This window comes from Colobus angolensis, unplaced genomic scaffold (genome assembly GCF_000951035.1).
Source record: "Colobus angolensis palliatus isolate OR3802 unplaced genomic scaffold, Cang.pa_1.0 Scaffold178, whole genome shotgun sequence".
Classification (NCBI taxonomy): Eukaryota; Metazoa; Chordata; class Mammalia; order Primates; family Cercopithecidae; genus Colobus; species Colobus angolensis.
In genome coordinates this window covers 3,552,362-3,564,066 of record NW_012114910.1, presented here as the reverse complement: position 1 = coordinate 3,564,066, position 11,705 = coordinate 3,552,362, and the positions used below count along the sequence as shown (strand labels likewise).

General features: G+C 52.6%; 1 protein-coding gene across 2 annotated transcripts in view; it reads right to left on the bottom strand.

Annotated features, from left to right (window-relative positions):
* Window positions 1-11,049, bottom strand: part of SLC38A7 (solute carrier family 38, member 7) — a 35,170-nt gene extending 24,121 nt beyond the window's left edge. Inside the window, exons 1-8 of one of the 2 annotated variants that reach the window (XM_011938788.1) lie at window positions 10,996-11,049; window positions 10,251-10,380; window positions 6,318-6,702; window positions 5,157-5,355; window positions 4,795-4,936; window positions 3,784-3,882; window positions 2,778-2,835; window positions 2,429-2,543 (exon numbers count right to left, since the gene is read on the bottom strand). In XM_011938788.1, the coding sequence (XP_011794178.1) occupies window positions 2,429-2,543; window positions 2,778-2,835; window positions 3,784-3,882; window positions 4,795-4,936; window positions 5,157-5,355; window positions 6,318-6,587 (883 nt within the window). In that variant the 5' untranslated portion in view covers window positions 6,588-6,702; window positions 10,251-10,380; window positions 10,996-11,049. Of the gene's footprint in view, window positions 1-2,428; window positions 2,544-2,777; window positions 2,836-3,783; window positions 3,883-4,794; window positions 4,937-5,156; window positions 5,356-6,317; window positions 6,703-10,250 lie in introns of both variants that reach the window. The other variant, XM_011938787.1, reaches the window with a different exon arrangement.
* Window positions 11,050-11,705: the final 656 nt, after the last annotated feature.

Sequence of the window (11,705 nt, the reverse complement as noted above, 5' to 3'; positions counted from 1 at the left end):
CCACCTCGGCCTCCCAAAGTGCTGGGATTACAGGCATGAGCCACCGCGCCTGGCCCTAATTTTTGTATTTTTAGTAGAGATGGGGTTTCTCCATTTGGCTAGGCTGGTCTCAAACTCCTGACTTCATGTGATCTGCCTGCCTTGGCTTCCCAAAGTGCTGGGATTACAGGTGTGAGCCACGGTGCCTGGCCGTTTTTCTTAAAGATCGTATCTTGCTTTGTCACTCAGGCTGGAGCAAAGTGGTACAATCATAGTTCCATAGTAGCCTTGAATTCTTAGGCTCAAGTTCCTCCCGACTTGGCCTCCTAAGTCGCTGGGACTACAGGCACAGACACATGCTACCATGCCCGGCTAATTTTTTTTTTTTTTTTTGAAGACAGAGTCTCACTCTATACCCCAGGTGTGAACTTGGCTTACTGCAACCTCCACCTCCCAGGTTCAAGCAATTCTCATCCCTTAGCCTCCTGAGTAGCTGGGCTTACAGGCGCCTGCCACCATGCCTAGCTAATTTTTGTAATTTTAGTAGAGACAGGGTTTTGCCATGTTGGACAGGCTGGTCTTAAACTCCTGGCCTCAAGTGATTTGCCCATTTTGGCCTCTCAAAGTGCTGGGATTACAGGAGTGAGCCACCGTGCCTGGCCAATGCCTGGCTAATTCTTTAATTTTTGTAGAAATGAGTCTCACTATGTTGCCGAGGCTGGTCTTGAACTCCTGGCTTCAAGTGGTTCTCTCATCTCAGCTTTTCCAAGTGTTGGGATTACAGGCATGAGTCACTGTGCCCGTCCCTTAACACTCATTTCTCTCTATCTCTTTTTTAGAGACAGGGTCTCGCTCTGTTGCCCAGGTTGGCGTGTAGCGGCATGATCATGGGTCTCTACAGCCTTTATCTCATAGGCTCAAGCGATCCTCCCACCTCAGCCTCCCAAGTAGCTGGGTCCACAGGTGCATGTCACCACACCTGGCTAATTTTTTAGTTTTTTTGTAGAGATGGAGTTTCACCACGTTGCCTGGCCTGTCTTGACCTCCTGGGCTCAAGAGAACCTCCCATCTTGGCCTCCCATAGCTGAGATTATAGGTGTGAGCCACAGTGACCAGCCTCATCTCTTTCTAATTTTTTTTTTTAAACTGTACTATTACACTGGTTTTTAAGTAAACAATAAAAAAAATTAAGTTTTTTCACAGGCTTATTTTCTGTCTTCCCAGTCAGAATATGAGCCCCAGGAGAATAGGGATTTGGCTATTTGCCTCTCTTATTCCTGGCTGTGTATTCAGAGGCTAGAACAGTACTGGCCCAGGTAGCTCCTACTGTCCATCCATGGAAAGAACTCAGGGGATCCTTCTTCCGGGGTCTCCTAGACTTGCTCCCTCATCCCAACCACTCTTCACACCGCAGCCAGAGCCATCTTTCCCTGAACCACCCCCCTGCTTAAAATGCTTCCTCTCTGACTCCCAGAAGCCCTCCAGGCCCAATAGGATCTGGCTGCCAGTGCCTGTCTGGCCTCACTGCCTGCCACCTGCCCCCATCACACACCACTCCAGCCACACAGACCTTCTTCCTGGCCCTGCCTCAGTGATTTGGTGTTTTGTGGTTCCTCTGTCTAGAACCCTTCTCCCCCAGCTCCTCCTCTTCTGGCTCTTTCTCATCATTTGGGCCTCCTCTGAGAAGAACCTTCTGTGAACCACTCCCAAAGCCACCCATCCAGTCCCATTCATACCTTCCCCATTTTAGGCTGGGTTGGTGGCTCACGCCTGTAACCCCAGCAGTTTGGGAGGCCGAGGCAGAAGAATTGCTTGAGCCCAGGAATTCAAGACTAGCGTGGGGAACAGAGTGAGACCTTGTCTCTGCTAAAACAAAACAAAACAAAACAAAAAATTAGCTGGGCACGGTGGCACATGGCTGTAGCCCCGGCTACTCTGGAGGCTGAGACAGGAGGATCACTTGAACTCGGCAGGTTGAGGTTACAGTGAGCTATGATCATGCCACTGCACTCCAGCCTGGGTGACAGTTTCTGAGACCCTTTCTCAAAACACAACAAAATACACCTCCCCGATTTCACTGTCATCAGGATGCTTGCCACCATCTGGAATTCCTTACTGATTCCCTAGTTACTCCTGCATGACTGTCTCTCCAACAAGAATGTCAACTCCATGAGGGCAAGACCAGCTCTATCTCTCTCCATGGCACCCCCCACACTGAGAACAGTTCCTGGCACTTCCTAGGCACCAACTTAGACCTGGTGAATGAATGGATGAATACGCCACTCTCATCTTGGCAGGAGGAGGCCTCAGGCAGGCCAAGTTCAAGCCAGTGCCTGTACAAGTCACGCTGGGAATGCAGGGCTGTCCCCAGGAAAGCTGGGCCCCAGGACCTGAGGACACCTGTGGAAGTGAGAGCACTCCAGTCCCAGGTCTAGCGGGGAGCACTCACCTGTCCCCATGTAGACAGCGAGGGCTATGACCATGGCAGCTGTCACCACTCCACCCCAGGTCTTCACTTCAGGCCGCTGCATGCTGTTGAAGACGGGCACACTGCTGACGTGGCACTGTCCAGGTGAAGGGCACGGTCATGGTGGGGAAATGACCTCACCCCCAGTTTCCAGAGGAAGGTACCTTGGGAACAAAGACCCCAGGGACAAGGGGCAAGTCCTGAGGCCCCTGCTCCGTCCTTCCCCCCAGGATTTCCTCCATCCTGCCTGGGTTCCTCCTCCTTCCTGGGTTCCAGCCTGGGGTGGGGTGACCTAAGAGGACAGCAGGGACCTTGCAACTGGCACTGGCACCTGAAATCCGAAGCAGATGGTGGGCATGGCATTGAACACAGCCATCCAGGAAGCCGGCCTGTGAACAAACACACAAGGTGCTGCCACCTGGGAACTCCTCGGAGCCACCAACCCACCCCACACCTTCACTCTTCATTCAGCCTACCATGGTCTCCAGCAACTGGCATTCTATAGGTTCAAGCCACAGAAGTCTGGGAACAGGGAGAAGAGGCGTCCCTATGTCCCAGGCCCTGCTGGGAGGGGGCCTGGAGGCTCCGAAAAGCCCCTCCAGGACCAAAATCCTGAATTCCTGGCTCCTGGACTGGGGGTTTTGCTTCACTGGTTTGTTCCTTTCAAAAAAAGGAAATTTTTTATTTTTTTGAGACGGAGTCTCGCTCTGTCGCTCAGGCTGGAGTGCAGTGGTGCGATCTCGGCTCACTGCAATTTCTGCCTCCTGGGTTCGAGCCGTTCTCCTGCCGCAGCCTTCTGAGTAGCTGGGACTACAGGCGCCCACCACCACGCCCGGCTCATATTTTGTATTTTTTTAGTAGAGACGGAGTTTCACTATGTTAGGCAGGATGGTCTCAATCTCCTGACCTCATGATCCGCCTGCCTCGGCCTCCCGAAGTGCTGGGATTACAGGCGTGAGCCACTGCGCCTGGCCCTGTTTTTTTTTTTTTTTTTAATAATAAATTCACCCTCAAAGATAGAGAAATTACAGATAAGCACATGCTGGAAACATGGGCAATTCTACCCTCAGGTTCCTCTACAACCCAAGGCCTAGCCTCACACTGGTTCATCTGTTGGATGTGGGTGGCAAAGTGCCTCTTGTCTCTGATTCTTGCTCTTCCCTCCAGTAACATGAGATCAGGGGCTCTTTCCTCCTTCCTACAATGACCAAGTCAGCCCTGATGAGCTCATGAGCCTTGAGAAGAGCACCTGTGTGGCCTTCTGGTTCCTGACCCAGCACCTGCTGGGGCCCAAGTGCTGGCTTCTTCCCCATGTCTCCTAGGGCCCTCACCCTCACCTGGTCAGGATGTCCCCTGGGGTCATCTCTTTATCTGGCCAGATGTACTTGATGATAATGATGGCTGTGACGTACCAGGTCCCCACGACGCTCAGGAAGCTGCCGGGAAGGAGAGAGTAAATGTCCTCATCCCCAGCTGCCCCTTATCTGATTCCACCCCTAGGGACATCCACCTTCAGCTCTAGTGACCACAAGTGTCCACTGAGTGAACCAGGAACTATGCCAAGCAAAGACTCAGGAAATGCCTGAGAAATAGTTTCAGAGAAACCTGCCACAGCTAGGAGGGAGCTGGATAGCCAAGAGGGGACCCGATCATCATCTCTGGCCATTGGGAAGTGCTGGTTCAGCTCCATGGCTTAGAGACAATGCAGACAGCAGGGCTCCAAAGCACACCTGGGACTTGAATCAGAGCAGCCCAGCCTGGGCAGGGGCTGTGGGCAGCCCATCCTCTGAGCCTGGCCTTTGAGAACGACGAGATGCCAGAGGTAAGAGGGTTGAGAGTACAAACACTTTGGTGTCAACATTTATGGGAGCCTTGGAGAGAGTGGAGCATGGCCCCTGCACTTACAGACGGGGAAGCCTAGAATCCCACAGCCTTTCAGATGCTTAGACAGGAAACCAGTTTCCTTCCTTCATGCCAAGCTGCAGGTAAGATGCTGCCAGGCTGACAAACTCAAAGACCCAAATCCCTTCCTCCCAGGGAAAGCCAGGAGGCCACCTTCACCATCCAGATACCACCTGTTCTTTCTTTGACAAGGACACTTAGAACTGAATTTCTCATGGATGCAAAAGGACACAGAACTGAATCTCTCATGGATGCATCCTTTTCTGTGATGGAGACAGAAAAGGATGATCTTATCTGAAACTGTGCAAGCCCCGCTCTGCCCTGCTTTGCCTACTCTTGCTCCCCAAGGTAAGGTGGCATGGAGGAGCAGGGTTCCCCAGGAGCCCTTGGGTCTACAGCTGCCCAGGATCACAGCTTCTGTCTGACCGGGGCTGGGGCCTCCATACCTGGCATATTTCTGGAAGCCGATCTCCCTGGGAATGGAGAGGGGCAGGATGAAGAGGAAGGCAGTGAGGCTGATGGTGAACTTGCGGTCTGTGTACCAAGGGCCACTGGCCCCCTCCGGCTCTTTTGCCATCACAGCTATAACTGCACAGGGAGGAAGGAGGGAATGTCAAGCCAGGCCACCACGGGGTGTGGCCCTCCTGCTCCGCTGGGTCCCAGCACCTCCCTCTGCCTGGAGGGAGGATTCCCAGATGAATGCTGGGCCCAGGTAAGTCCTGGAGAGGTGTTCAGCACCTTTTCCCTCCCCCTAGGATCCCTGGGGCTGATAAGAAGAGATGGGGTAGGGACTGAGGGGGAAGCTCACTCTTGTCCTGCTGGTCACCAATGATGATTAGGAAGGCGATGCAGGTGCCAAAGGTGTAGACAGCGATGGCCACTTCACACAGCACACCTGTCAGCTTGCCACACACAGCCCACACCACCTCCTGGTAGGTCCTCTCATTGCTGGCCTGGGAGCAGTAGGCCAGGATGACAAGGCCGCTGATGATGAAAACCAGCATACCCTGCAGGCAGAGGCAGAACAAGAGCTTGTGGGACAGGCCTGGCAGCAGAGGGCGCCCTGGGCTCGCCTAGCATTTACTGGGCCAGTGCCCAAAGCAAGCTTGGCAAATCTCCCAAGGGCAATTTTAAGAGACTGCTAGACGATGCTGAGTTGAGTTTTCCTTAAAAACAAAAAGTTTTGTGAAAAATTGCAAACACACAAAAGTAAAGAGAATAGGCCAGACGCGATGACTCATGCCTGTAATCCCAGCACTTTGGGAGGCTGAGGCAGGAGGATCACTTGAAGTCAGGAGTTTGAGACCAGCCTGGCCAACATGGTGAAACTCTGTCTCTACTAAAAACACAAAAATTAGCTGGGCATGGTGGTGGGTGCCTGTAATGCCAGCGACTTGGGAGGATGAGGCAGGAGAATCACTTGAAACTGGGAGGCGGAGGCTACAGTAAGCTGAGGTTGGGCCACTGCACTCCAGTCTGGGTGAAAAAGCAAGACTCCATCTCAAAAAAAAAAAAAAAAAAGTAAAGAGAATAGTAAAAAGAACTGGCATGTATCCATCACTCAGCTTCAAAAATGATCAATGCATGGCCAACCTGTTTCATCATTCCCTTTCCCTCCCACTCTGCATTTATTGTGAAGCCAATATAAGCTATCATATCATTTCATCAATAAATATTTCTGTATGTAGTTCTAAAAGATAAGGGCCCTCTTTGTAAACATACCACAAAATCAATATTAAAAAATTAGGGATGTAACTGATGTTCAAATTTCTCTGATTGTTGGAAGGCTTTTGAAGCCTCATTTGGGTCAGAAGAAAGAACACTAGAATAGATTAGTCATGTCTGCAACATGTGAGGGAGGAGAGAGCAGTGCCGTATCACTTACTGGCCATTCCTGACTCAAAGCCTCCCTTTTGAGGTAAAGTGCCCACCTGAACTGCACCTCTGCCCTCCCGGCCAGTGCACTCACCATCTGCAGTGCAATGCCTGCTGCCACGCCCCCTGCAGTGCTGAAGGCTGCTGGGAAGTTGAGTAGTCCTGCGCCCAGGCACGCGTTGACGACGATGAAGACGGCCCCAAGTGTGGAAGTGGTGCCTCTGTCTGGACCCCCAGGAGAGGCTTCCCACTCACTCTTGGGGGCTGTGTCCACACAGGGACTCTGAAGCAGCCGGGCCCGCTCCCCGGCATCCGTGCTCAAGCCCCACTCACTGTAGTCACTGTTGATGCTGGCCTGGGCCATGGCCCCAAGAGCCTTCTTCCTGCAAGGTCTGTGGGTTCTGCCTTACAACCACATGCCCCAGGCAGCTGAGCAACACCCACCTGTTTGGGGCTGCTAGCCTAGGACTCTTCTCAACCTAGATGGGACAAAGGCAAGCACTACTGTTATCCTAAGATGGGGGAACTGGGGAACAAAAAGGTGAAATAACTTGCCCAAGATCACATGGGTAGGATCCAAACCCAGGTATGCCTCTGTGCAGACAGTGCACTGGGTGCCAGAGTATGGGGAGACAGACACAGAAACAGATCAGGTGCAAATCATGCTTGTTTCAGGCATACGGACTCATTGGGCCAGTTAGATGTCAACATAAAATGGGTACTAACACATCAGCACTAGAGACAGGCCCCATGTCGGGCAGGTGTGTCATGAATATACTTTATCTCATTCAATCCTTAGGACAGACGTATGGTCAAAAGGTTTGGAGAGATCCCATCACTGACCCAGGGTCATATATTAGCAAGTTGCACAGCAGGATCTGGATCTGGATCTGTCTGGCTTCCCAGCCTGTTTTCACACCACAGGGTCCCAAAAGGACCCCTCGCCAAGAACTGAAATTCAACATATTACAGTCCAGCATGCCTCCCAGTGGCCCGGAGTCTAAATTCTGTGACTTTCGAGGACCTTTGAAATTCAGGCCAATTCTCAACTCCTCTCATGTGACAAAGCCCCCATGCCTGTTATGTTTGCATCTTCAGGAAAACAATGATTCATCCCATGCTTGGAATGCTCCCAACTCCTTTGCCAGCCACCCTTTTCGGTCCTATTTCTTCCCCATTTCCTGGGTCACTCACTGAGCTCTTCTTGGTGCCATGTAGGGGCCCAGCACCACTCAAGTTGGTTTCTTCTCAGTACTCTCTCACGTGCTAGCATCTCACTGGCCACTAGGCTTGCTCTCCTGGGCTAGATTACAATGATCGGTGCTCAACATGCAGTGCTGTTTGTTACTATAAACCACTATTGCTGCAGCTATGGAATGCTTTCTCATTCAATCCTCAATGCAGCCCTAAAAGGTAGACATGACAGTCACCATTTTACCAAAGAGGAAGCTGAATCCCAGAAGGGATAACCACTCTCCCCTGAGTCATACAGTGGTCAGTGGTGAAGCTGGGATTCAAACCCAGGCCTGTCTGACCATAGGGCATCCATCCGTTTGTATCTGCCCCACTCCAGAGTCCAAGACAGTACCTTGGGTATGGCGGAACTCAGATAACAGGCTTTTCACCTGACTGATTCTCTTTGCTCTCTGGGTAAACACTGTTGTGATGCAGTTTTTTTTTCTTCCAAGAATCTTCTGAGGCTCTGAGGAGCCCAGCCCTGAAAAAGGACCTTCAGTGTTCTCAAGGGTCAGCTCATAGCCTGAGACCCACAGAGAAATGATGGTCGTGAAGAATCAAGTCCACCCCCAGATCAAGAGCAGCACTGGACAGGGCTGTGATCTGGGTCTCTGAGTAGGCTCTGCTTCAGCATGCTGACTCCTCCGCTGCCTATCTGTGTGACCCTGGGCAAGTCACCTCGCCCCTCTAAGCCTTTACATGATATGTTCCTGTGGGGCGTGTGTTAATATCAGTAAGGGTTTAACACTCAATAAATGGTCACTGCTGCTGTTATTTCTGCAGATGCCCCTTCCCATGTTGCCCACCACCAACCATGCCTGAGACTCTCCAGCCCTAAGCAAGCTAAGAGCAGAACACTGATCAAAACCAGAGCCTGGGCCGGGTGTGGTGGTGGCTCATGTCTATAATCCCAGTACTTTGGGAGGCCAAGCGGGCAGATCACCTGAGGTCAGGAGTTTGAGACCAGCCTGGCCAACATGGTGAAACTCCACCTCTGCTAAAAATACAAAAATTAGCCAGGTGCGGTGGTTCGCCCCTGTAGTCCCAGCTACACAGGAAGCTGAGGCAGGAGAATGGCCTGAAATTGGGAGACGGAGGTTGCAGTGAGCCCAGATCATGCCACTGCACTCCAGTCTGGGCGACAGAGTGAGACTCTGTCTCAAAACAAACAAAACAAACAACAAAAAAACAACAAAAAAACCCAAACCAGAGCCTGGTGCTGTTGGCCAGGTAACAACGGGCACAGAGGCCCTGGGATAGCTAATGGGAGAAAGAGCAGGAAGAAGCCCAGATTACAAGGGCAGGGACTAAGGAGGCAGGAAGGAGCCAGGGCAGTCTTCCCCAGAGGCTGCTATTAGCTGGTTACCACCCAGGCTGGCAAAATCTGCCAAAGACCCCTCCTTAAGTCTCCTCATTCCCGAGTCCCGATTTCAGGGTACTCATACAAAACTCCATTTTAGTCTCTACTCCCTCCCTGGTTTAGTCTTTATTTATTTAGAGACAGGGTCTCACTCTGTTGCTCAGGCTGGAGTGCAGTGGCACAATCAGAGCTCGCTGCAGGCTCAATCTCTCAGGCTCAAGCAATCCTCCCACCTCAACTTCCTGAGTACCAGGGACTACAGGTGTGTGCCACCACACCCAGCTAACTTTTGTATTTTTAGTAGAGATGGGGTTTTGCCATGTTGGCCAGGCTGGTCTCGAACTCCTGACCTCAGGTGATCCTCCTGCCTCGGCCTCCCAAAGTGCTAGGATTACAGGAGTGAGTCACCGTGCCTGGCCAACCTTTGACATTTTTCGTTCCTATGGGGAAGAAAATTGGCCCTTCAAAATTCAGGCCAATTCTCTTCTCCCATGTGACTTCTCCCACGTGACAAGCCCCCCATGCGGGTCGTATTTAAATTTTCTGTAGACACGAGGAGGTCTCACTATGTTGCCCAGGCTGGTCTTGAACTCCTGTGCTCAAGCAATCCTGCTGCCTTGGCCTCCCAAAGTGCTGGGATTACAGGCTTGAGCCACAGCCCCCGGCCTGGTTTAGTCTTTACAGCCCAGAGGGAAGAAAAGGGAACTGAGCAGATTCAGCCATAATGACTGCCCTAACCATTGGGCCATCCTCTCTGATGTCTTCAGCCCACTGGGGGTTTAAAAATGGTTAACAAGACCACTTGGGCTACTTCCCATCACTCCTCCTGATGATGGACAAACAAAGCTGGGGACCATCCACTCATGAGAGGGAAAGGGGGAAAATTCATGTGCTCTCAGCCATCGGTCATCAAGCATGGAACCATGGCACTAGAGGAAACATCCTTTTGCTGGCTCTAAACCCAGAAAGATCTGTCAGATGTCACAGGGTTTCTTCCTCTTACACATCCTGTCACCCAGCCAGCAACTCAGCAAAATCAAAGCAGTGAGCAGTAAAGGCAGTCTTGGGACTCCCAGGCTTCCAGTGCAGTTAGAGAAGGAACCCTGCAAAGTGAGTGCTGCCAGAGCTGTGACCACCTCCTCCCCGCTGCTCATGTCAGACACAGAGGTCTACAGAGTGACTCGTCCAAGGTCACAAGGCTTGGTGCGGCTTCCTGACTCTCCAACTAAAATGTTTCCCTTTGGCAGCCCTGCCCGAGTCCTGCACCATCTGCCAGCCTCTCCTGCAAACCACATGAGAGCGCAGGCTGGGGTCCTCATGGAACTCAGAAGCTGGGGGTCCCATCTCTTGCGGATTTTCTGCCTTGGTTCAAGATCTCTCGGCACCCCCACTGCTCACTGGCAAATTACTCAGGCCACCGTTGCATCTTACCTGCTCTTTCTCCCTGATGGGCTGTGCCAGAGGGGGTTTGCTCCTTCTCTCCAAAGGTCTGGGATCTGGTTCTCCTCACTTCCCTTTCTGGCCCCAATTTCTTCTTTCTCAAGACTTTGCCTAAAATTTGCTGTCAGCAGAGAGAAGAGTGAGCTACTTTTGTGGTGGCTTTAGCAGAGCTGGAGGAAACTGAGCGGCTCTCACTCTTACTCATGGAATGGAGCCTCAGGTCAGATAGGAAAACAGACCCAGGAGGGAGAGGTTAGACTAAGGTCACAGTGGGTAGGTGGCAGAGCCAGAATAGAAGCCTGATGCCCACATGCTCAGGCCAGGGATGTAGGCCCCTCAGATCCCAACTGGAGTGTGCTCCCAGTCCAGCCTGGGGTTGGAGCCCTGAAATAGAAAGGGTGGGCTGCTTTGTGAGGTGAGCCAGGGCGCACCCGGGCCAGGAGGCCGGGGCGGGGTGATTCGCAGGCCTGGGGCGAGGCGGGTGGGCTACTGTGGGGTAAACTGGGGAGAAGCTCCGGGACTCGATCCCGGCCTAGGACTGGGTGGAGACCCGCTGGCTGGGCTAAGGCGCGGCAGAGCCGGCCAACCGAGGGGCGGGCGTGGGGCGAGGACGCCGGGATCCGGACCTCTGCAGGGAAAGGGCCTGAGCTCTGCCGCGGTGGCGGGGGCTGAGGGGCTCCAGAGACCTCGGGGATTTAACACTTCCACCCTCCAGAGCCTGTCTCCGGCCACTTACCTTTGGGGATTCTTTCCCGAGCCGGCTGCGGAGACACGTGAGCATGGATCACATGACGCCCGCTCGGGCGGCCGCGGGACACGCTGGGAGTTGTAGTTTCCGCAAGTGTGACTCTTGGACCACACCAGCTCCCTGAATCCTCAGCCCAACAGCACTGCCCTGAGCCAGCCTCGCGTCCAGCCAGCTCGTGTTTATCCTCTTACTGTTAGTAAGCTTGCTTACTAGTGTTGGCCTCTTGACCAAATCAAACACTGCTCCTTCTTCCAAGGAAGAGCGTTAGGTCTGGCGTCTTTGCCAGTCCCGGGGCGGTGGGCCAAAGCTATTTGGCCTCATTATCCTCCCGGTCTCTGTCCGCAAGGACACGGCCAGAGCACTGGAGTGTTTTTTAACGAGTAATGTGGGGGACCTTGAGCCATGGTCTTTCCCGCAAGAGAGTGGGCTGGGGGCATGCCTATGACCCCAGGGTCTAGGTCCTAGAACAGTTTTTGAGGGTTTGCAGGTGCTCAGTAAATATTTGTTGAATGAAGAAATGGGCATCCAGTCCCGCTTCTGTTCTTGGTTGTGTGTCACTCATAAGTTGTCACGTAATCTCCAGCATCCCAATAGCCTCATTTCTGTTTTGTGGATATGCTCTCCACTGCACCTACCTCTTCATGCATCAAAGGTCCAACCGATGAGGACACGCTGGGAATCCTTAGAAACCCAAGTCA